The sequence below is a fragment of the Chiloscyllium punctatum genome, chromosome 40, assembly GCF_047496795.1.
Source record: "Chiloscyllium punctatum isolate Juve2018m chromosome 40, sChiPun1.3, whole genome shotgun sequence".
NCBI lineage: Eukaryota > Metazoa > Chordata > Chondrichthyes > Orectolobiformes > Hemiscylliidae > Chiloscyllium > Chiloscyllium punctatum.
This window is the reverse complement of record NC_092778.1, coordinates 3,976,256-4,002,597: the sequence shown is the minus strand read 5'-3', so window position 1 is coordinate 4,002,597 and position 26,342 is coordinate 3,976,256. Positions and strand designations below refer to the sequence as shown.

Below are 26,342 nucleotides of genomic sequence, written 5' to 3'. Positions count from 1 at the left end.
ATTCAGAACACAAACCTATCAATGATGATCTTACTGAATGACAGAGCAGGCTTGAGGGACCAAATGACCTATTTCTGTTCCTAATTTGTATGTTTGCATATTGCCAGGTACAAGCTTGGTTAATGCAGTCACATATCTATTGAGTATTTAAATTGGACAGAAGTTAATCGGAAAAGGAAGCTAATTCTGTCAAGGAAGGCATCTGACGAAATGCAAAAGCATATATATAGGATTCTTGCCACCAATTAGCAAGAAGGCAATCTTGCCATGCAATGAGGGAGGATTTAAATGTAAAAAATTATCTCGATGGTGATAATTTGATATTTGAACTCTTGCCAACTGAAGTTCTCATGCTTACCAATGTTTGCTCCACCTCAGGGACGGAAAAAAAGCAGCCAAAATTTAGAAAAGAGAAGAAAAACATCTTTACAGAGCTTATGGAATTCACTTCCAAGGATAGTGGTTAAGGCAGAGACAGTATTCACTGTTCAATAGCTGATTGAACAGGTAAAAGAGAAAGGGATTGTTGATGATTGGCAGGTGACTGCATGGACTGCCTCTGATCAAGAACCACAAAACTGATAAAGGTAGAGATTACTCATGGTTATATTATATGGACTTTTAATGTGAATATTTTCACCATTGGTTGTACAGAGTAATCAATCCATTTAAAATAGTGAATTAATCTATCTATTAAAATAACAGAGAAATTTAGCACAGGCGCATTAATTTATGCAACATGACCATCATTAATTTATATGTTGTACAATTAAAATTCATACAGTGGTATTCAATTCCAGAAAATGGATAATTAATAGTGTAGAGGGCTGCCAATGTCAGAAGTTTTCAAATTTCACTTGCTTATCATTCCTCCTTTCACCTACTGTACTTTTTTCTACAATTTCTTATTACACTTATCATGTAACCAAAGTCAAAAAATAAAACGACACTTTTTTAAAAATGGAGCTATTCAACATAGCTGATAAAGAATTATCTGCTAGCATAATGCAATAATTAAATCTCAGGACTGTGATTACATTCATAGGCACTTGAGATTCATTCTTTTTTAAGATGTCATCATACTTTTCAACTGAATTATCACAGTGCAATTCACAGCAAGGTACCTATTATCTGCTAAGGCACAGTATCCTTGTAACAAAAGTTTCTGTTCTTTCTTGCTTTTGGAAAGCTACTATAGTCTTTAAAAAGTTTAAAAATCAAATTCATTAATCATTTCCTTCTCAACTTTAACACACGTCCAATCTATAATTTTGATAATTGCAGTGGTTTCTCTTTTAACCGATTACAACTCAAAATTCCATAACAAATTATCCTTTTATACGCATGCAAATCACTGCTCACGCAGAGAACATTTTGACACCATAAGCTATTTTCAAATCTTTCTACAAGATACATCACTAGTTACTCACCCTATACCTTCAAGCTGAACAAATAATGAAAACTCAAACATTATAAGTAGTAGAAATGAAAGCTATGAAACAGAATGATGTTAAGACTCCACTTTGTTTACATGTTAAATGTATTATAAAATAAGACTGCTCCTACATTTATGGTACTGCTACTGATAGGCCAGATTCTGTTAAGGAAACTTGAAGAAAACCAAATTTAAAAAAGGTTTACTTATCACTCATCTTTGCAAGCATATCTTTATAGATAATCATGAATACCAAGGAGAATGGCATGCAAAGATGATCTGCCCTGCTGAGACTCACCACTTTGACAGCACATCACCCTCTGCATCAACACATTTAGCTCAGTAAATCAAATAATTTTGTAAACATTTGGGAGAATTGCTCTCAGGCTCCTTATTGCAATCAAGCAACTTTCAAGAGACATTAATTACTCATGAGTCTAGAGAAGGTGGAAATGGAAATGGAAATTCTACAAGAATAATTAATTTAAATAATTAATTAATTGCTTGATACTTGATAACATTTAGTTTTTGGCAACGTTTCTGCTTTTTGCTTAAAATCCATTTTCACCTCTGGGCCCTGTTATGGTGCTTATGGTTTCTTAATTGCATTTTATCCCCATAACAAAACTGAGAGGGAAGTCAGCGAGTGCAATGTTCATTGTATTTCCTACTCCTTTTGATTTCCTCACCCACCCACTCTGCCCCCACCATCCCGCCAGGGGCTAAATGAAGTTTCATTCCTCATCTGCTGGCATCACTATGGGAGACATGAGGCCAGTAATAACTAGAAACCAATCGCAAATACCCTATAGCTCATGCAGTGCTCTGGCAGCAGGCTTCGCTTGGATAGATCTTCCCATGCCCTCAAAACTCCTCTCCCTCCCAAACCACCCCACCTCTCACATACAGAGACATGCATACACACAGATTAGTCTTACTTGCCTCAGCAAGCCCAAACTAAATTAGTTTCATTCCAGTTCCCCTTTGTGGTTGATCTTTGTGGTTGGTTCAGCACCACAGCAGCCACTGCTTCCAGCTATTAGCCTTGATTGATCAGCAGGTCTTGGAGGCAGGATCTCTTCCTCATCTTTTGGGCATCTAATTGCTTCAGGTTTTCTGGAAATGGCCATGGTAGGGTTGACCCCAGTGTTAAGTGAAATGGGTGAAATCACTATCACCACCACTGCCACTAAATTCAGTCCATCATGTGAATACAAAGACCATTAGATACTCTCTGACTTTACAGGTTCAGCACTTGAAAAGTCTTTTGTAACAATGCTGGAATAACCTGATGCATAGTTTGCAGTGCTGTTTTAATATTGAACTTACACATCACAATTTTTCTTTTCTCTAAAACAATAGATTGCTCTAATTGACAGTCCCCAAGAAATAGTCTACATATGTTCTAACGACTTATGCACATTCTAAGGAGTTAAATCCATGTATTTCAAGACCACAGTGAAAGATTAATAAATTACAACCATTCAGTTAATCCTGATATGCAGTATTACTGTTAGCTGAGCTGGATGACTGATGCAGTTTGTCTAATTCTATCATAGAACATAGATAGGGAAATCAAGGGCAAAGTTTGGCCTGGTAAGTAACGTTCAAGCCACTCAAGCATTATTGGAATGACAATCTCCAGAAAAAATGTCAAAGCCATCTCCCCTACTCCATGTTCACAAGTGTGATTCCTACAATCAATAACCAAGGGATCACCTTTGAACTGAAATGTAACTGGGCCAGCCATATAAATTCTGTAAGATTGCTGCTCAACACTAAACGGGACAAAGCAGTCTACTTGATCAACACTTTACCCACTAAAATAAACATACACTTTCTCCTTTAGATGTACTGTGGCTGAAACTTGTATCATCTCAAAGATATACTGCAGTTATGTGCCAAGATTTCAACAGCACATTCCAAGCTCATGAACTTTGCTGTGCTTCCAGCTTTGTAATTCAAAATGATAATCAGATACACAAGATTGATAAACTATAAACAGGCTCAATTTACTTGAAGACTACAATTTTATATATATAGGATAACTCAACAAATAGGTCTATTCTAGGAATTCAGCTACCACTATTACTCTCAGCAACAACTTCAGATGCAGCTGCACTCCACTGGCACACTGTTGGTCACATATAGTTTTACATTCTTGTTCTGAATAGGATTTCCATACTCTAAAAGACATGGCCCCCTACCCCAACACCCACCAGATAACATTCTATACATTAAGAAAACATTCATACACTGTGGGTTAGTTCCAAAATCTATTTTCAGAAAAACTAGATCTCTCTTTAAGAGACTGCGTAATATTTAGATAGTTTACTAGCCTACTGAGATCTCCTCCTCACTTTCCTGAGATCTATGCTTATTGTTCCAATATTCCCAACTTGGAATTGCACTGACAACCTACATATTATTGAAGTGCAGATTATCTTCATAGTGGTCTTCCACAATTTCACTTTGAATATTTGATTGTACTCTAGACTTAATTACATTGTTAGCTATTACACAGCTGTACAATTCCCTTAAGCTAGTTTTTCCTTAATGTTGCCCCATTTGGTCTTGTTCCCTATCAGGATCCAGGCTTATTGCAGTCTTCATGCATATGTAACCACATTCCCTCAATTAAACGTATGACCTATTCCTTTTGTCTTATCTGCAGTCTAGGCATTTTTAGGCTCAGTTTGCTAGACTGCTGGTTTCTGATGCCAACAACATGGGTTTAAATCCCACAGCAACTGAGGGTACTATGAAGGACTCTCCATCTCAACCTCCCTCCTCACCTAAGGTTCAGTGACTCTCAGGTTAAATACCCACCAGTTGTCTCTCTTTCTGACAGAGTCCTATAGCCCAGTAGGACTCTGGTGACTTTGCCTTTAACTTCTGAACATGCATGTCAGTGATGTGGCACCCTCAACCCCATTCTCCACCCACCACCACCACCCAAAAAGAGTCACCTGTTTTCTTGAGAAGCCTTGGTCAAGTAATAGCTTCACAAGGTTGACTTAACCGGCCTCCCAGACATGGTTTCGACTGATGATGACAAATTAATGTCTAAATGTGTCACAGTCAATTGTAAAATGGGAATAAAATATTTTGTTTGAATTCTCTGAACTTCACAATGGATCCCATAATGGCGCAGGCTTTTGGCAAGACTGTTAAATCTGGGATCCACAGTCAGGTCTCATCTTTGTGCTCCATTTTGCATTCAACATTCTGCAAGCATAATGTAGCTCATTGACTGATATGACATCTTCAGGTATTCCAAACAAAACAAACTGCACTCAGTTTGTCAGCCATAGACACAGCTCAGATATCATTCAATTGTTTGATGATTGGAGATATGATAAAAAAGTCATTGACACAGATTACAAGTAAACCTGATGCAGTTTTGAACCAAGGGTGTGATGGAATCTTAAATACAATAGTTCTTTATGTTAGCATGGTTAATGTCTCTGGAATACTTTGCAGATTCTCATCAATTTTTCAATATTATTGCTGATCTATGGCCTATTCAAACTTTCCTGTGCCAGGAAACATTGTTTCTTAGGCCCAGGTACTCTGAGTACAGATGTGATAATAAATCCTGCAGATGAACATTTGGTACAATTACCTGCCATCCTTTTAAAATCATGTCTCTTGAAATATCTAGGTCACCTCTGTACAGGCAGGGTTCCCAAACCATTATTTTGGGGTCGCATGATCGAAGACAGTGAAGACAGTTGTGGACCAGTGAGCCATTTTAATTGAACTATAATCCCCCAGCATGCTCTGCAACACGATTCTGGCTGATTGTCTCAAGATCGGTTGGAGTTAGCCTTCGTTTTGGTGTCTTGAGTGTGACCCACATTTCAAAAGCTTTTCCTGAGGCACAAGCTCAACTATCTTCAAACTTACAATGTAGAAAGTAAATTTCATAAAACTAAAAGAATTTAGTGTACAGAATGAAACTGCTCCACAAGATGTTTATCAAGACTGAGGTATATACAAATACTAGGGCATGTCTAACCTGAAGAAGCAGAGAAATAAATGCAACCCAAGAATATTTGGTAGAACTACTATATGAAAAATGCAAAAAGACCTCTTTGTATGGGAAGCATACTGTAAAGTCGTATAAAACATTACAGAAAGGCATGCACCAATTATCTTAAATCGGGAAATGTGCAATCGGATCTTTGGATTCCAAATTAAAAAAGGGTCATAGTTTAAGGCTTACAGGGTAGGCGATTTAGAGTTGAAATTAGGAGAAATCTATTCAGTGGTGGGCCACTGAAATTCTCTGCTACTGTGACTGTGACACATTTAGGCATTAACATAAAAGTGGTCAAATCCAAAATATTAAATGCTTTTAAGAAGGAGTTAGATATAATTCTTGGGGCTAAATAAATCAAAAGTTATGAGGAAAAACAAGGAACAGGGTACTGAGTTGGTGATCAATCATGATCACATTAAACATTGAAACACATTTGAGGATAGGTGATGCCTTGTGCTATAATCACTGAACTGTTAATCCAGTGATCCTGTTAACGTTCTGGGGACCTGGGTTTGAATCCCACCATGACAGATGGTGGAATTTGAATTCCAGAATAATCTGGAAATAGGATTTTAATGATGACCATAAAACCATTGTCGATTGTCAAGGAAAAACCCACCTGGTTCACTAATGTGCTTTAGGGAAGAAAAGCTGCCATCCTTACTCTAGATGTGACTCCAGACTCACAGCAATGTGGTTGATTCTTAATTGTCCTGTGGATGGGCAATAAATCCTGCTCCAGTCAGTGACACCCATATCGCTTTAATGAATTTTTAAAAAAGGCTCAAAGGGCCAAATGGCCTACGCCTGCTCCTATTTTCTGCATGTCTATCTTTCTAAACTGTGGATTTGGAGTTACAAAACAACAAATTAGATCCTTTTACAAGTGCTATAAAGAGATATTACAACATATCACTGAAAATGGCTGAACCAAAGAAAGGTTAAGATGTACAAGCAATGATGATTATGAGAGCCAAAGTGAGAGGCCACTGGCTACTCCCCTCCCTTCTCACCTTTACTCCTACACCCTCTCATTTTATTCTATTTAATATTCTTTTATCAGCAAAGCTGTTTTATTCCAATTCAAAACTGCACCTCATTCATAATGATCTCTCACCATAAAATATTTACTGAATATATTTAAATGTATTTGTAGTCAGTTCTTTCTTGTTATGCATTAAGGTTGGCAGCGCTTCCTTCATCAAAATGTCATTAGGACTTAACTGTTATTCATGAAAAACTCTGCATTAGAGTTACTAAATAAAATACAATAAATACAAAAGCAAAACACAGTGGATGCTGGAAATATCAAAGAAAAACTTAAAATGTTAGAAATATGCAGCAGGTCTAGCAGCACCTGTACAGAATCAGATAAAATTTGTACTTCAGATTGTTAAATTGGCAGCAGAACAAATGAGATTAACAAAACAGGTCGAGATTAACAAATTTACACAAGTAGAAAAAGCAGGGTAAGTAGGGAGATGAGTCAAGGAAACGGTGAAAGTAAAGTTATCTGAAAGGCTGGGAAGATTAAATAATATAAAGAAGTGATGACACAAGTTAAAAGAGGATGGCACAAGCAAAGAAAAAAAAAATGATGGCTTAAAAGGAGATGCAAATGAGGATAGCAAACTCAGTCCCAACAGATGCCGCCCTAAAACATTGGAAGCAAAGATTATGTTGTGGAACTGTCAAACTCAAATGTTGAATCCAGATGGCTATAAAGTGCCTAATCGAAAAACGATGTTTCTTTTAACAAGTATACATTGAGAACTTGTCATTGGCAATGGATTCATGGTCATCATTAGACTCAATTACAGATTTTTATTGATTTCAAATTCCACCATCTGCAGTGCCAGGATTCGAATCTGGGATCTCTGGATTATCAGTCTAACAGTAATAACACTCGGCCATCACTTCCCCAGCAGCTTTTGTATTAGTGTTCTGTATCTAGCACAATCTAACACAGACTTTTTCATGAAAAACAGTAAGTCCTGCTGACATTTTGATGAAGGAAGCAATCTACAGCAATGGTTCAAGAGGGCAGATCACTGCCACCATAAGACCATAAAACGTAGGAGCAGTAATTAGGCCATTCGGCCCATCGAGTCTGCTCTGCCATTCAATCATGGCTGATAAGTTTCTCGACCCTATTATCCCGCTTTCTCCCCATAACCTTTGATCCCCTTGACAATCAAGAACCTATTTATCTCTATCTTAAATGTACTCAATGACTTGTCCTCCACAGCCTTCTGCAGCAATAAATTCACCTTCTCAAAGGCAACTAGGGATGAGCAATAAATGCCCATGTCCCGTGAGTGAACAAATTTAAAAATCCACATTCAGAACCCCCAAGTTGCCCAGAAGAATTTGCGTGCCTCTCAAAAGTTGCTCTTTTGAGAGTATAATGGAACAAAATGGTGATGAGCTTCTCCTCCACTCACACAATGGTTCTCTCGTCCTTGATTCTAATTGGCTCACAGGGGTGGGGGTGTAAGGGACAAGGGCGCAGGCGAAGAGATGGTGCGTAGCAGCCACCTTTCTGTCAACACCAGAAAGGATAAACAGGAACTTTCTCACAGGGACGACACTCTGCTGGGTTCAGGGCCCAAGGACCATCAGTGGAGACAGGGAGGCTGCAAGAGGGAAGACAGAAAGCAGATATGCTGCATCTGGGCTCAGGTAGACAAGGAGATGGCTTTTTGGAACAGCTAGTCATGGAGCCCACAAGAGAGCAGGCTATTCTGGACCTAGTGCTTTGCAATGAACCAGACTCTATAAAAGATCTTAAAGTAAGGGAACCCTTAGGAAGTAGCGACCATAATATGGTAGAGTTCAGTCTGGAGTTTGAAAGGGAGAAGGCGAAATCTGATGTAATGGTGTCACAGTTGAATAAAGGTAATTATGAGGGCATGAGAGAGGAACTGACTAAAATAGACTGGAAGCAGAGGCTAACCGGGAAGACACTAGAGCAAAAATGGCAGGAGTTTGTAGGTATAATTGAGGACACTGTACAGAGGTTCATTCCCAAGAAAAGAAAGATTAACCGGGGAGGGATTAGACAACCTTGGCTGACAAAGGAAGTCAGGAAATGTATGAAAGAAAAAGAGAGATCCTATAAAGTGGCTAAGAACAGTGGGAAATCAGAAGATTGGGAAGGATACAAAAGCAAACAGAGGATAACAAAGAGTGTAATAAGAAATGAGAGGATCAAATATGAAGGTAGGCTAGCCAGTAATATTAGAAATAATAGTAAAAGTTTCTTTCAGTACATAAGAAACAAACGACAGGCAAAAGTAGACATTGGGCCACTTCAAACTGATGCAGGGAGCCTAGTGATGGGAGATAAGGAAATAGCAGGAGAACTTAACAAGTACTTTGCGTCAGTTTTCACAGTGGAAGACAGGAGTAATATCCCAAAAATTAAAGGGTGTCACGGGGCTGAGTTGAGTATGGTTGCCATTACGAAAGAGATAGTGCTAGAAAAGTTAAAAAGTCTTAAAATTGATAAATCTCCTGGCCCCGATGGGATACACCCTAGAGTTCTGAGAGAGGTTGCTGAGGAAATAGCAGAGGCATTGGTTGAGATCTTTCAAGAGTCACTGGAGTCAGGAAAGGTCCCGGACGATTGGAAGATGGCTGTAGTAACCCCCTTGTTCAAGAAAGGATCAAGGCAAAAGATGGAAAATTATAGGCCAATCAGCTTAACCTCGGTTGTTGGTAAAATTCTAGAATCCATCATTAAGGATGAGGTTTCTAAATTCTTGGAAGAGCAGAGTCTGATTAGAACAAGTCAACATGGATTTAGTAAAGGGAGGTCATGCCTGACAAACCTGTTGGAATTTTTTGAAGAGGTAACAAGTAGGTTAGACCAGGGGAACCCAGTGGATGTGGTCTATCTGGACTTTCAAAAGGCCTTTGATAAGGTGCCACACGGGAGACTGCTGAGCAAGGTGAGGGCCCATGGTGTTCGAGGTGAGCTGCTGGGATGGATTGAGGATTGGCTATCTAACAGAAGGCAGAGAGTTGGGATAAAAGGTTCTTTTTCAGAATGGCAGCCGGTGACAAGCGGTGTCCCGCAGGGTTCGGTGCTGGGGCCACAGCTGTTCGCATTATATATTAATGATTTGGATGAGGGAACCGGGGGCATTCTAGCGAAGTTTGCCGATGATACAAAGTTGGGTAGACAGGCAGGTAGTACTGAAGAAGTGGGGAGGCTACAGAAGGATCTAGACAGGTTGGGAGAGTGGTCCAGGAAATGGCTGATGGAATTTAACGTGAGCAAGTGCGAGGTCTTGCACTTTGGCAAAAAGAATATAGGAATGGACTACTTTCTAAATGGTGAGAAACTTAATAAAGCCAAAGCACAAAGGGATCTGGGAGTGCTAGTCGAGGATTCTCTAAAGGTAAACATGCAGGTTGAGTCTGTGATTAAGAAAGCGAATGCAATGTTGTCTCTTATCTCAAGAGGGTTGGAATATAAAAGCAGAGATGTACTACTAAGACTTTATAAAGCTCTGGTTAGGCCCCATTTGGAGTACTGTGTCCAGTTTTGGTCCCCACACCTCAGGAAGGACATACTGGCACTGGAACGTGTCCAGCGGAGATTCACACGGATGATCCCTGGAATGACAGGTCTAGCATATGAGGAACGGCTGAGGATACTGGGATTGTATTCGTTGGAGTTTAGAAGACTAAGGGGAGATCTAATAGAGACGTACAAAATAATACATGGCTTTGAAAAGGTGGATGCTAGAAAATTGTTTCCGTTAGGCGAGGAGACTAGGACCCGTGGACACAGCCTTAGAATTAGAGGGGGTCATTTCAGAACGGAAATGCGGAGACATTTCTTCAGCCAGAGAGTGGTGGGCCTGTGGAATTCATTGCCACGGAGTGCAGTGGAAGCCGGGACGCTAAATGTCTTCAAGGCCGAGATTGATAGGTTCTTGTTGTCTAGAGGAATTAAGGGCTACGGGGAGAACGCTGGCAAGTGGAGCTGAAATGCGCATCAGCCATGATTGAATGGCGGAGTGGACTCGATGGGCCGAATGGCCTTACTTCCACTCCTATGTCTTATGGTCTTATGGTCTTATGGAGATTGCAAAGGGGAAGGGAGAGTTGCAATATAGGGCTGGGGCAGGGAAGTTAAGGAGAATGCAAGGGGGAGGAAAAGCAGAAAGTAAGCCTGCAAGGTTTCCGGGGGTGGCAGTCCAGGGGTGGAGAGAAATGGGGGCTGCAAAAAGATAGTACTTTTAATGCACAAACATTCAGTTACCTAGGATTGGGGGAAACTTGAAATCACTAAGGGGAGGAGTTTCTTGTAAATTGAAATAGAATCCCTAGCTCAAGTCTGCAAATGTTTGGGAGCTACTACATGATGGGAAATACAGTAGGTGCTATTATAAAGAACACTATATGTCAATTGTATATCAATCATCATATCTAACACTGACATAAAGGGTAGTCAGTCTGTGATTAAAATATTCCAGCTGTGTGCATATGCAATCGAAATGCATTGCTGAAACCCCAACAATCTGGAAGGTACAAGTTGATTTTTTGCAACCATGCAGTTATTTTGAACATAAGTCTTTTGTTGTCACCTTATAGAAGATATACAATCTTTACAGGTGGAAATAGGCCCTTCGGCCCAACCAGTCCACACCGACCCTCCAAACAGTAACCCACGCAGACCCATTTCCCTCTGACTAATGCACCTAATGAAACTAATGATTAGTTTCAGTAATAAAGGGATGGAATGGCCAGCAAATAAACATTCATGGAAGGTAAGTTTTATACAAAGTGAACAAAAGTTCAAAGCATCTCTACATAAATTTCGATCAACCAATAATGAATTCAACTGGCTAAATCAGTAGTAATTTCTTTACCTGTAGAGTGGTTAGAATATGAAACTTGCACATGGAATGGTTCAGATAAACAGCATAAATACATCTAAAGAAAGCTAGATCATGACATAACGATTTAATCCTTTCTTCCTTATGATGATAAGGTTAGACAAAGCAGTGTCATCTGGAGCATAAATACTGGCACAAGCGAGGGACTTAAATGCAATTAGGATTGAAGTTCATAGACTGAAAAGTCAAAAGCCCAGGACCAGTCAGGCTGAAATGTCTGTCTACGTGTTGTAAATTCTAGGTTACACCAAGCCAAGTTACAAATAAGTCAAGATTGGTGTAGTATTGTATCACAAATCATATCAAAATTTATTGCTTTAACAGGTAGCAAAATAGATAAATCTAACAATAGCACAGTTTAGAGCAGCAAACTGCTTGTATACAGAGAGATCTAAAATAAAAGCACAAGATCTTCTTTAACAATGCTTATTCAAGAACAGAACTCCCATTATGTGTAATTCAGTGAACATGAGTTACACACCATCCTTCGAATCAATCATTTGTTTATTCAAAGCCATTCGGACCACAGGCTACAGAATTATTCTTAACGGTCAGAAAAAAACCCTTTTGATTTCAAGGGAGAGTAGCTGCAACATTAGGACTGGCCAGTTTTTGGAAGAATGGGAAGATTACAAAATACGATGAGGGAAGCATGAGCGTCCATTTCAGAGTATATAATCAAGTAAATGATGGAATAAAAATTGTATTCAGTTAAAATATTTCCAACAGCCCATTTCAGTTGATAGGTCACCAACCAGAAACATTAACCTTTGTCCACAGTTGTCAGACCCACTCAGTATTTCCAGAAATTTTAGTTTATATTTCAGATTTCCAGCAACTTCAGTATTTTGCTTTCAATTTTATTGAAATAACAAATTTAATACGCAGATCTCACCTGGGTTATATTAAAAGCAATTCAGAAGGGATTTTGTAACAAAGAATTCATTTGCACCTTAGCAACAGAAGTCATTTAGCCCTTCAATCCTATTCCATGATTCAATGAGATTAAATCTGATTTCTGATCTAATTCGATATTCAGTACCTTCAAAATTCCTCAATTTTAGATTAAGAATTAATAGTTAGCCTCATATCAATGAGGTTGTAGAAGAATTGCAAACCTCACCAACCATGTAAGGATGTCTCCCAACTTCATTCCTGCAAAATCTTGCTTTAACTTATAAACCATGCCATTGATCCTAGCTCTGCAAACAGTGAAAATAGTTAACCTCTATCCACATCACACTTTCAAAAAGATTGTTTAATAGAATGTGGATGCCACAGACTGGACCAGATGTTGTCTATCCTTACTGCACTTGAGAAGGTGGTGGTAAGTTGTCCGTTTCCAACCTCTGCAGTCCATTTCCTACAGGTACACCTACTTTGCTGTTGAGGGAGCAACACAAGGTTAAACAAAAGATGTTAAAGGAACGGCAATATATTTTGAAGCCAGGATGGTGAGTAACTTGGAGGGGAATGTGCAAGTAACAAGGGTCCCCAAATGCCTGCTGCCTCTTGTTATTCTCAAAGATTGTTGTCGAGGGTCTAGAAGGTGCCATTTAAGGAGTTATGGTGAATTTCTGCAATGTATCTCATAAATGGTATACAATGTTCTTTCTGAACGCCAGTGGTGAAGAGAGTTGATGTTTGTGGATATGGTGCCAATCAAGCAGATTCCTTAGGCCTGGATAGTGTCTAACTTCTTGAGTATCATCAAAGCTGCACTCATCCAGGCATACTCCATCACAGTCCTGACATTGACTTTGTAGATAGTGGACAGATTGTGAGAAGTCAAGAGCTGGGCTACTCGCTGCAGGATTCCTAGCCTCTAATCTGCTCTTGCAGCCCCAATATTTACATGGCTAGTTCAGTTGTCAGCCCAAGCCTGGATATTGTTCAGCTCTTGATGCATTTCGACATAGACTGCTTCAGAATCTGAGGAGATGTGGATGGTGCTAAACATTGTTCACTGATAATTGCACATCACCACTTCTGCTCTCATGATAGAGGTAAGGTCATTGATGAAGCAGCTGAAGATGGTTGGGCTTAGGACAATACCCTCAGGAATTCCTGCAGAGGTGTCCTGGAGCTGAGGCTTTCATTTTCTGGGCCAGGCTTAACACCAAGGAGTGAAAATATTTCTCCCCATTAACGTAAGTTTGCTAGGGCTCCTTGATCCCACACTTGGTCAAATGTGACACTGATGCTGTCACTCTCAACTCAGCTCCTTGTATCAAGGTAGCATCACTTAGGCTATAAGTTGAGTGGTCCTGACTCAGCTGTCACTGAGTAGGCGCTGCTTGATAGCACTACTGATGATAGCATTCCCTATTTTACTGATGATTGAGAGTAGACAGATGGAACAGTAATTGACCAAACAGAATTTGTCCTGTTTTTTTGTATAGGACATCACTAATTATTTTCCACATTATCAGATAGATTCCAGTGTTGAAGCTGGACCAGAACCTTTAGCTAAAGGTGTGACATATTCTGGAGGAAAAATCTTCAATACTATTGTGAGCATGCTGCCATAGCCCCTAGTCTTTGCAGTATCCAGTGCTTGCAACTATTTCTTGACATGATAAGAGTAAATCAAATTGGTTGATGTTTGGAATCTGTGATAATGGAGACCTCTGAGAAAACGGAGATGGATCGTCCACTCAGCACTTCTGGTTGAAGATTCTTGCAAATGTTTCAGCCTTATCTTTTGCACTGACATGCTGAGCTCCTTCATTATTGAGGGTGAGGATTTTTATAGAGACTCCTTCTCCAGAGAGATTTTTTTTTAATTGTCCCGACATGGCAGGACTGCAGAGCTTAGATCTGATCGGTTAGTTATGGAACCGCTTGTCTTTGTTTATTACTTGCTCTTTATGCTGTTTAGTACATATGTTGTCCTGTTTTGTAGTTTTGCTACTATGACAACTCATTTTTAGGCATTTCTTGTGCTGCTTCTGGCATGCCCTCCTGCACAACTCTTCAAACCAAGGTTGATCGTCTGACTTGATGACAATAGTAGAACAGGATATATGCTGGGCCATGAGGTAACACTGGAGTATAATTCCGTGCTGATAGTCCACAACATGCCATGGAAGCCCAGCCTTGAATTGGTAAATCTGTTTAAAGTCTGTCTCATTTCGCATCATGATAGCACCATGGAACACAATGGAGTGTTCTCAATGTGAAGACAGGAATTTGGAGCTACAACGAGTGCGTGGGGTCACTCTTAACAATACTATCATGAACAAGTACATCTGCAGCAGGCAGATTGATGAGGATGACATGAATAGTATTTTTCCATCACCCCACTGCCTCACCATCTATCAATCTTGCAGCAATGTCATTTAGGACTGTACCATCTCAGTCAGTAAGTGATGCTATGGAGCCATTTTTGGTAATGGACATTGAAGTTAACCCCTCCCGGAATACATTCTTTGACCTGGCCATCCTCATTCTAAGTGTTGTTCAACATGGATGAGTCTTCAGCAGCTGAAGAGTGTAATCAGCTGGAGGTTTTCTTACCCATCGTCTGCAGTCATTTTCAGTCAGACCAGATAATGACAGCAGTTAGCCTTTCTTTAGGGCAATAGTGAACCATATTTATTTTTTTATGACAATCGACAATGGTTTCATGGTTATCATTAGACTTCTAAATTGAGATTTCTATTAAATTAAACTTCCATTGTCTGCTATGGTGTGATTTGAACCTGAGACTCCAGAGCATTATCTGGATCTCTGGATTACTAGCCCAGACATAATACAATGATGTTATCACATTTCCTCAATATATTGAAGAAGTCACCCCAAATCATCTGGCAAAATTCAACCTTCATTCTGCTCATAATTTAACCTTTGGTGTCATTCTGGTAAATCCAGATTGCACTCCCTCAAACAGTCAATATATTCTTTCCTAAAGTGTGATGGCCATATCTGAACACGTGAACTTTTCAAGTTCTCATCCTATCCAACAGGGCACATAATATATTACTCTAGTGCTAACGCACAGCTGTATGCATTTAGTGTGTGTCATCAAAGCTACAGCTCTAACTTTAATAACTGCTGCTACTAATTAGAAATAGACTGACTGCAATGAAATCAATAACAAAATTTTGAGATTGAATGGAAAGTGATGCAATGAAATGGAACAGACAAGGTCACATTCTGATAAAGTACGATATGCATAACATGAACTCATTGGAATATAAACCATATACTGCCATTCACTGAAATGTTTATTACTCTTGCCTGCTCCCTTTTTCTCATACCTCAGTTCATTCCCCTCTTCTATGGTGATGCCCTGGTCAGCCACAGCAACCTGTTTCTGAAGAACACTCAATTCTGCTTCAAGCTGTGAAAAATAAAAAAAATGTCAATTTCATTGAGGAGAAATTATGCATCTTCCCCAAACCAAAACACCATGATTTTCCTGTATGTTTGCCAAGCAGAGAAATAAAGAGTCAAGAATCCAACATTGTCTCACTTTCTATTCTGTTCAAAGCACTCAGTAAATGAAACAACACTGAATTCTGCAGTATTTCCACTTTGGGGGTTACAGGTAAATATTCCAAGTAAATACAGGCATTCAAAATAAAGGCTGTCATGAAATTGTGTTAGAAATACAAAAATATGTCGCTTTCTTGATTTTAATGTGATAGAAAAATACAGGACTGCACAATGGACACACAGTAAATACTAATTAGCACAGAACAAAGCATAATGCAACAGGTACAATATATCTTTCAGAAAACGTCAACAACCACCATTCATAATTCTTTAATCCCATCACTATTTAGGTGTCAAAAATTCAGGAAATGCCTTTCCCAAAAAGAATTATCAGTATGTAAAGTGAAACTAGTGTACTAAAAAAGACTAAGTATGTTTTCCACATTCTGCAAATAGGTTTTTAAGCCAAGTAACAACTCTTAAGTAAATAATTCCCATTTTTTTCTTTGGTATTTGAATTTGCTTTGAGCAAGGTATGACTTTGAGTTCTAGCATCCAAAGTTACTGATTCAAATTTATCTTAATTGTAGGAAAGTGCTTGTTGGATAGAATGAGAACTTGAAAAGATTCAAAAATTAGAAAAACAAAATAGTAAACCTTTCCGAGCAGAGGTCGCTGAAGTGAGATAGTTTTGTGTCATGGAAGCTATGATTTCCTGTTCTTGAACAGATACTCGATTCTATGAATTCAGAGTGCAGATAGTGCCATCTAGTTCTTACTTAGGAATGTTGCCAGTTGCAAAATTTCAGTACTTCTCAAATAAAGCAGCTGTGTTTACTGAAAGTATAAATGTAGCCAAAATATACAAAATAAGCCTATTGATTTCCAACACAAGTTTGTGCCATGCAGCTTTCTTTAATAATCCAATATAAAATTAGCTGGGTCAGACCAAATCAGGGCCTACAGTACAAAATGCCTGCAAATAATTTCAGAGCTCAATATATTGAATTGCAGTTTTCAGATTATTTATGACTAATTTTCTAAAAATAATCAAACTTTATTTCAATTCAGAAACATTGCATAAGGCAAATTGAGTTTGAAAACATTCTAAACGTAATATAACATTCAGAAACACTTATTCAATTTTTACATTACTATTGGCAGAAGTTTCAACCTTAATCTGCCAGCAAGACAATATTCCATCACTTAATTAGATTAGATTAGTTTCCCTACAGTGTGGAAATAGGCCCTTCAGTCCAACCAGCCCACAATAACCCTCCGAAGAGTAACCCATCCAGACCCATTTCCCTCTGACTAATGCACCTAACACTATGGGCAATTTAGCATGGCCAATTCACCTGACCTGCACATCTTTGGACTGTGGGAGGAAACTGCAGCACCCGGAGGAAACCTACGCACGCACATGGAGAACATGCAAACTCCACACAGACAGTTGCCCAAAGCTGGAATCGAAACGGAGACCCTGCTGCTGTGAGGCAGCAGTGCTAATCACTGAGCCACTGTGCCATGAGGCACATAAACTCCAATTATTGCTAGCATTAGACATATTTGGTCACTTGCAGCAACATTCAACTAAATACACATACTTTAATCTTAGACTGTCAGCATGTCAGACACACACAGAGTTCAACTGCACATTGTTATCCTGTTATGGCACCGAACAATGTCATCAGAATAGTCATGGTTTATGTTCTTCACTGATCTGAAAAAGCACATGTATCATTTTCACAGTCTTTAAGATACAAAACATCTACAAATCAAGTCAGTTTCATCCCCACTTCTGTCTGGCAACAAATGTTCCAATCAGTGTTGTCACAGGCCTTTTTTCATTTCCATTGGGTCTGCCTATGCCTCGTATAGCTGGGAGGCCAGAGCTGTGCTTTCCTAATGTGCCGAAGACTATATATAGCCTGTTCATGATAATACTGGCTCCTACCCTAACATATAATGGAATGAAATGATAAGGTAGCTCTAATTGCAAGGTAGCATGAGCATTTCTCCAAGCTATTTAAATGGAGAAACTGCAAATTTCAATAAGTTCTCTGCATCAAAAAAAAATCAGTTACCTAAAAGAAAGTCTGTCTCTTACATGATCCATAGAGGAGTCTTTTTTAATTCATTCACAGGATGTGGGTGTCGCTGTCTAGACCAACATTTATTACTCATCCCTAATTGCCTAGAGGCCAGTTAAGAGTCAACCACATTGTCATAGGTCTGGAGTCATGATTAGGCTAGACCATTTAAGGATGACAGTTTCCTTTCCTCAAGGACATGAGTGAACCAGATAGGTATTTTTGATAATTGAAAACAGATTCATGGTCACCATGGGACTCTTCATTTCAGATTTTTATCTAATTCAAATTCCACCATCTGCCATGGCAACATTTGAACATTACTTGGGTTGCTGGATTAACAGGCCAACAATAAAGCCACTCAATCATTGGCTCCCCTGATGAGTGATAAAGTCCATCAAATGAATCAAACAAGATTAAGCCCTGGCCTAGATGACATTTCAAGAGAAGTTTTCTTGAGGAAAGGAAACTGTGATCTTAACCTGGTCTCACCTACATGTGACTAGAGACCTATGACAATGTGGTTGACTCTTCACTGGCCTCGAGGTAATTAGGGATGGGCAATATATGTTGGTCTAGTCCGCGACAACCTCATTCTGTGAATGAATTTTAAAAAAAACTCCTCCATGGAAGGAGGAAGAGACAGACTTTCTTTTAGATAACTGATTTTTTTTAATGCAGAGAACTTATTGAAATTTGCAAATGTTTCCTCATGCCAGATACTCTTGAAGATTGTTAGCAGACTCTCTACATTTACACTTCAAATTTCTCAACAAAGTCAGCATCTGGAAGCAGAAAGGATCTGAATACCAATGTGACAAGTACCAAGCAACAATCTCTCAAATGCAAAAAAGATCCTAACAAAGATCTTATTAACCCATTTATTAGACAGTTTGGTAGTTCACATAGTGCTGGAATTAATGTGGTTTTTGGGCTAACCTTGGGACAGTATTTTGGTGCTTGCAGCAAGACAACTTCAAACAGTGCAGACAACAACATCAGGATCTGTATGTGCTGTTCATAGACCTAACAGTGACCTTTGCTAAAGCTTTTGATAGTGTGAATTGACCTGTTCTATGGGACTTGATATCCAAGCTTGGCTGTCCAAACAAATTTGTCAAAGATTCTACATGATTCGGGCAGCACAGTGCCTCAGTGGTTAGCACTGCTGCCTCACAGCACCAGGGTCCCTAGGTTCGATTCCAGCCTCCGACAACTGTCTGTGTGGAGTTTGCATATTCTTCCCGTGTCTGAGTTTCCTCCGGTTTCCTCCCAAAGTCCAAAGATGTGCAGGTCAGGTGAATTGGCCATGTTAAATTGCCCATAGTGTTAGGTGCATTAGTCAGAGGGAAATGGGTCTGGGTGGGTTACTCTTCAGAGGGTCAGTGTGGACCTGTTGGACCAAAGGGCCTGTTTCCAGGAATCTAATCTAATGATTCAAGGTGTTTATGCTTGCATAAAAGATATCAAATGTCTTTAAAATAACCAGTGATCTAAAGCAAGGGTGTCTTGTGACTCCCCAATTCTTTAAGCATTACAGCAGACGAAATTGAAAAGTCACTGGACATCACTGCAAGTTGAGATGGGTGACAGCTATTGAGGGAAGATCTTGTATAAAATATCAGGAGTGAAAGACAATGGGCTTTGGATGGAGGTGGGTGCAATGCCAGAGTTAGAATGACTGTGAGACAGCAGACAGGTATGGCAGCACTTACTCTTCAGGGTTTCCAAGGTCATAAAGCTTGTCCTAGCACTGCTGGGCATTCCTCCAGACTAGGCTACTTCAGAGCAGGCTTGCAGCCTATGAATAGTCTGCAGCTGGCATGTAAATATGGAGGCTGCACCAAAAAAGGCATAAGATCCCAGCACCAGAGTAAACTTCTGCTGTTACTGAGCATTAAATTACATGAGAAAGGTCACTAAGGTACAGGAGAGAAACTCTCCATGAAACTTTCCAAATAGTCAAATTTTGGTAACATTTTGACCGGGAAAAAGTGAGGACTGCAGATGCTGGAGATCAGAATAGACAGTGAAATGCTGGAAAAGCACAGCATGTCAGGCAGCATCTGAGGAACAGGAGAATTGACGTTTCCGGCATAAGCCTTTCATCAGGGATGAGGGGCTTATGCCCGAAACATCAATTCTCCTGCTCCTCGGATGCTGCCTGACCTGCTGTGCCTTTCCAGCACCACACACACAAAAAATTTTACCCTACTGGCACATGCTATGAAGCATCAGACATTATCACTGTTAGCAATAATTTCAAGGTTGTAGACTAATTCTCATACATTTGCAGTGTACTCTCTCAGGACATTGCGAAGAAAATACCAGTGAGCTCTTTCATAAAGCAAATTCAGCCGACAGCCAATCCCATGATCTTGCCTGGAAGCAGCAAAGGAACACAGAAAATAGAAGCAAGTGTATGCAATTCAGCCATTCCACCATTCATTATGATCATGGCTGTTCATCCAATGCAACAGCTTGTTCTCTCTTTCCCTCCATACCCCTTTATTCCCAAGTGCTCTGTCCAACTCCTCCTTAAAATCAAACAATGCTTTGTCCTCAACTGCTTTCTGTGATAGTGAATTCCACAGGCTCACCACTTTCTGGGTGAAGAAATGCCTCCTCATCTCAATCCTAAACAGTTAATACCCATATTCTTAGGTAACCCCACCATCAGGAGCAACATTCCTGCATCTGTTCTGTCCAGTCTTCATCAAATTCCTACAGTATGGAAACAAACATTTGGCCCAAAACGTTCACACCAACCCTCCAAAGAGTAATCCACCCAGACCAATTCCATTACCACAATAGTCTACATTTCCCAGAAACGCACTAACCTAAACATCCCTTAACACTATGGGCAATTTAGCATGGCCAATTCACCTAGCCTGCACATCTTTGGACTGTGGGAGGAAACCAGAGGAAACCCAAGCAGACACGGAGAGAATGTACAAACTCCACTCAGACAGTCGCCCGAATCTGGAATCAAACCCAGGTCCCTTGTTAGGTTCTTTTCCCGAGGCTTCACACACAAGATGCAATTTGCACACACCAACTTCCACAAACAGTTAAAGTTTATTAAAGCTTGTACAAGCTAGGTGATCCCTTTTGACCTCATCACAGGCATGAGTCAAAGAGGTCCTGAACAAACAACATCCCCTTCATACAGGCCAGTTGGTAATGCTCACAGATACTCTGACCACTCCCAACACCCCCCTCCCCTCCTCTCCCCTCCCCCACACCCCCCATAACCACATTACCTCATGTACAATGGTAGGATGAGGTCATCCTCAGAGCTAATGTTAATATATATGCCCTAATCCTGGGGAATTTATGCAGAAGATTTCTTGACTCAGTGATTCACCAAGACAATGTAGTATGTCCTACTACAGGAGATGGCTATGAAAGCATGTCTGAATGTAAGGGACTGAATCATAGCTGATAACAGTAGGGGAGTAGCAGCAGCAAATGACTGTCTAAACTGAGTGAGACTCATTCGCATTCCTGCATGAATATCGTCTCCACCTACTTCCAGAATATTCAGTCAGTGCAGTTTAACCTTTTAATATTACATTAATGTCCAAAGAGATAGTCCAATTTAATCTTTTAACAATACAGCCTGACGCTGTGAGGCAGCAGTGCTAACCACTGAACCACCATGTCTTGTTCGAATTATATACGCTTCTATGAGAATCCTCCCTCGCTCTTCTGAATTTCAGTGAATATAACTGATTCAACCTCTCCTCATATGTCAGTCACACCTTCCCAAGCATCAGTCTAGTAAACCTTGACTGCACTCCCACTACAGCAAGAAAATATTTGTCAGATAAGGAAACCAAAACTACACACAATATTCCAGGTGTGGTCCCACCTAGGCCCTGTTTAATTGCAGCAAGACATCCCTGCTCCAATACTTGAATACCATTTGTCTCTTCTTACATTCAGTGGCTGCTGTATGAGGACACAGGTGCTGTTGCATATTTCCCTCTCTCAAGTTATAGCTAGTCAGAGAATAATTTTTCTTCCTTTTTTTTCAACCAAAGTGGATAACCTCACATTTTTCCACAATATACCCCACTCGCATAACCTGTCCAAATCACAATGAAGCATTTTATTAGATTAGATTCCCTACAATGTGGAAACAGGCCCTTTGGTCCAACAGGTCCACACTGACCCTCTGAAGAGTAACCCACCCAGACCCATTTCCCTCTGACTAATGCACCTAACACTATGGGCAATTTAACATGGCCAATTCACCTGACCTGCACATCTTTGGACTGTGGGAGGAAACCGGAGGAAACTCAGACACAGGAAGAATATGCAAACTCCACACAGACAGTTGTCGGAGGCTGGAATCGAACCTAGGGACCCTGGTGCCGTGAGGCAGCAGTGCTAACCACTGAGCCACTGTGCTGCCCACAAAGGGGTCAGCAGTTCGGCATGCTCATCACAGCTTACATCTCCACCCAGTTGCGTGTCATCTGCATATGTGGAGATATTGTATTTAGTCCTCGTATCTAAATTATTATAGATTGTGAATTGCTGCCATCCTAACACTATCGCTCTAGTCATTTCCTTTGGGAAAAGATCTGTTTATCCCTCTCTGTTTCCTATCTGCCAGCCAGTTTTCTAACCATCGCAATATACTACCCCAATCCCATGTGCTTTAGTTTTACACACAAATTTCTTATGTGGGTCTTTGCCGAAAGTCTTATAAAAGTCCAAGTAAACAACATCCACTAACTCCCTTTCATCCACTAGTTACATCCTTGAAGAACTCTACTGGATTTGTCAAGCATGATTTCTCTTTTTGTAAATCCATGCTCACACCGTCTAATCCTGTCACTGTTTTCCAAGTGTTCTGCAAGAAAATCTTTTAAATCTTTTGTAATGGACTCAGCATTGCATTTAGCTGAAAATTAAAATCAAACTCAAAAAAGTAATGACCTTACCATTCCTGCTTTACGACAGTGAATCCTAGATTTGCTATCAGCACTATATCAAAGCTTTGGAAAGACATCCAAACTCCATTGTGAAAGCACAATCAAAGGAAAAAACTCAAACAATGAGATGTTTCATCAGCTGAGCTCAATAGCACCAAGACCAAACTTCATAAAACTGTATTTGATCAGCAGGCCATGTCTCGCACATGGATAACTACAGAATTCCCAAGCAAATTTATATATACTCAACATCAATTTATATAAAAGGTGGTAGTTACAAAAGATAGAAAGACACCCCAGAAAAAAAGAGCCCTACAATCTCTGCATTGCAGACCATCCATCTTGGGAAAGCACTTCAGCTGGTGAATTTATGTGGAAGGAAAGCAGTGAAATATGGCTCAAATGTTTCAAGGATCATCTACCCCAAACTCTCAACATTTAACATGCCCTGGAGAACATCAGGGGTGGTGGACTTTTAAAAGTTCCCTAAAGCACCAACATGAATTGCTAGTTCTGTGAATGCTCAAGCCAACCTCACATCAAATTCTTCAATCATGAGAGAGGACCCATAGAAAAAGACAAAGTTATTTACAATTTGGACATATTCAAATAGCAAGGTATCTTCCACCAAATAAGCTACAAATTGATTCTATCATTAATACGCTTGCTCTTTGGCACTCAATTTCCAAGTAAATCATCAAGTCAAATTAAATGTTGAAACTTTTCAACAGTAGCTAAATTTTCTTTAGGATTTTTAATGCAGACGGAGAAAGGAAAATAAATCACACTCCCTGGGAGGAAATGTAAGGATTAAAACCCTGCTTCTAGATAACTCTTCAACTATATTATAACACTAACCTTAGAACTACAGCAAAAGACAGACACACAATGTAGGAGGTTGGTTAGCTCAGATGGCTGAACAGCTTTTTTGTGAACCTCGATGATGCCAATAGCATGGGCTCAATTCCATGAAGGTTGCACCTTCTCAAGTTGCCCTTTGCCTGGGGTGTGGTGGTTCTCAGATTACGCCACCACCAGCTGTCTCTATCTCAAATGGGAGCAACCCTATAGTTCATTACTATGGCAACTTTACCCTTGTATCTCTGTAAAAAAGTTACATAGTTTTGTGACAAATCCATCTACCCTGATTCTTAAAACCAAAATAGTAATAACGCTTATAAAATGGTTCATTTGACACTGAAATAGCCAAATTAAATATGCATCGATCTCCACATGACATATGGAAAATATATAATTTATCTTATATCACCAGCAATAGTTTCATTAATACTTTAGCCCAAAACATTTCCCTTCTGTTTAAAAAACACTGCATATGTGAAATATGCAGACTTAAACTATGGACCATTTTAAACTGATTTAACCCTTGATGCACCAAGGTTTGACACTTTCTTACCAAAATCTGAACAAGGGAATTCAACAAATATATCTCACTGCTAGTTACAAGTTACTCCATTAATAATCAAGAAAAATCTACACACAAATCTTTTATCCATGGCATGCAATTGCTGCCGAAACCTTGCAATCGAAACCATGATTTGGAGACTAATTTGATAATGCCAACATTTCGCTTTGAAGATACATCTGCAAACATTTGTTATTGCAATATTTCATATAAAACAGTTTTAAAAGGGTATCTAATTATAAGAAGCATTAGTTAAGAGTGCAGTATTTGAGGGAGTAGAAAGCGCGAATTGAGGACTGTAAGGACCAGAGTAAAGGGAAGGAGATAGTGGGAAGGGAAGGAGGATGAAAAAGGAAAGAACTTAAAAAAAACTTAAGTAATTTCAGTAATGAAAAATCCAATAAAGCATAGTGACCTCTGCTCTATATAAAAAGCACATCAATCTTTCTTTCACTCAATGAAATAAAAGACCACATACTATTTCTCTAAGATGAATTTCTGTCCTTGTACACTACAACATCACTCATACAAACATTTTGGATCATTTGTACAACAATTGCTACTGCTTAAGTTTGTTAAGGGATGATTAATCCACCAATTTAGCTTTGTTTTCAAGACACACAAAGCCACGTGAAGTCTTTGATATGTTATAACAAATGTAAAATTCTATTTCTGTGCATCATTAGCACTCCACAAGTTTAATGAAAAGTGCTTTGCATGACGTGGCAATATACTGCACAGACTTGGCTCAAGTAAGTCAAACATTAGTTTATTTTATATTAGCTAATCTTAGATAGAGCAGCTATTGAGACGCTACTATGCACATTAGCATCCATGCATAAAAATTCAAATTGTTTAAAATGTTCAGCCAAGGATTCTGTTCCTAATTGTTCTCCAGTAACATCTCCTGCAAACACATCTGGTCATTGGCTTAAGATGAATTTAACATTCACTTTGACTCTCTCCATAAGGGAATAGATTGGAATCACAAATGAAAACTGGGGGCTGTGCAAGATATAAAAGAAGTGACATTGCTCATAGATCTCTAAAGAAACAATGAGTAGCTTTAGATGTGGAGGAGAAGGAGGAAAGAAAATAAATTGGATAATTAGAGAACCAATATTTTTATGTAGTGGTAATGTTTAAGTAAGAAAACCAATTCACTTCATCTTAAAGTTTACACCTTGCAATACCATGAATATAATGGCAAATATTGTATTTATACAGTAGATTCCAATTAGCCTGACAGGTCGCTGCCAATGTTGTTCTACACTAGTCTGCTCCCCACCATATCATTTAACCCTATCTGTACATCCTTCTCATCATTTCATGTTCATGTACTTATCTAGATTCCCCTTAAATGCATCAAGTTATTTGCTTCAACTATACTGTACAGTGGAGATTTCCACATTTTAATCACCCTGGATAGAGAATACTCATCTGAATTACTAACTGGATTTATTAGAGACTAGTTCTAGTTCTGATCACTCAAACAATCATCTCTGTGCTGTCTCAAACCAGTGAAGAATCATGAAGGTTCCATGAGGTCATTCTTAGCCTTAACTCACTTTCGATATTGATTAAATTACTATATCCATTTTTTTTTCATAAGGACTCACTCTTGTGTATGTTTATGGAAATTAATGTAGGCACAAATTCAAATTAGTATACTACAACAGCTGTCAAACATTAATGTGTACTTTGAAAAACAAATCTAAAGCCTGCATTAGGTTACAAGTTTCTTTGGTCTTTGATTTTTATTTTAATAAAACTGCAAAGATATGAGGGAATGGCTCTTTGCAGCTTGCCATCAGTTGAGGAGATTCTTTCAGGTTGTTCGTGTTACATTTGGCAGCCATGGTCAGAGAGACTGTTCTAAGAAAGGCTCAGGCATAAGATGAAACAAAATGCCAGCCCCAGTTCCCAGTGGTGCTCATGATTCAGTATCAAATATTGTGGAAGACAGTTACTTCAAAGCCAGAGGATGTCTTTCATCAAGATAAGTTGACAAGCTTTAATTCACAAGAGTTGAGGGAGCCAATTTGAAT

General features: G+C 39.3%; 1 protein-coding gene across 3 annotated transcripts in view; it reads right to left on the bottom strand.

Annotated features, from left to right (window-relative positions):
- Window positions 1–26,342, bottom strand: part of mad1l1 (mitotic arrest deficient 1 like 1) — a 900,368-nt gene that overhangs the window by 547,465 nt on the left and 326,561 nt on the right. For all 3 annotated transcript variants that reach the window (XM_072559202.1, XM_072559204.1, XM_072559203.1), the window contains one exon: window positions 15,655–15,737. In XM_072559202.1, coding sequence (XP_072415303.1) covers window positions 15,655–15,737 — 83 coding nt within the window. The remainder of the gene's footprint in view (window positions 1–15,654; window positions 15,738–26,342) is intronic.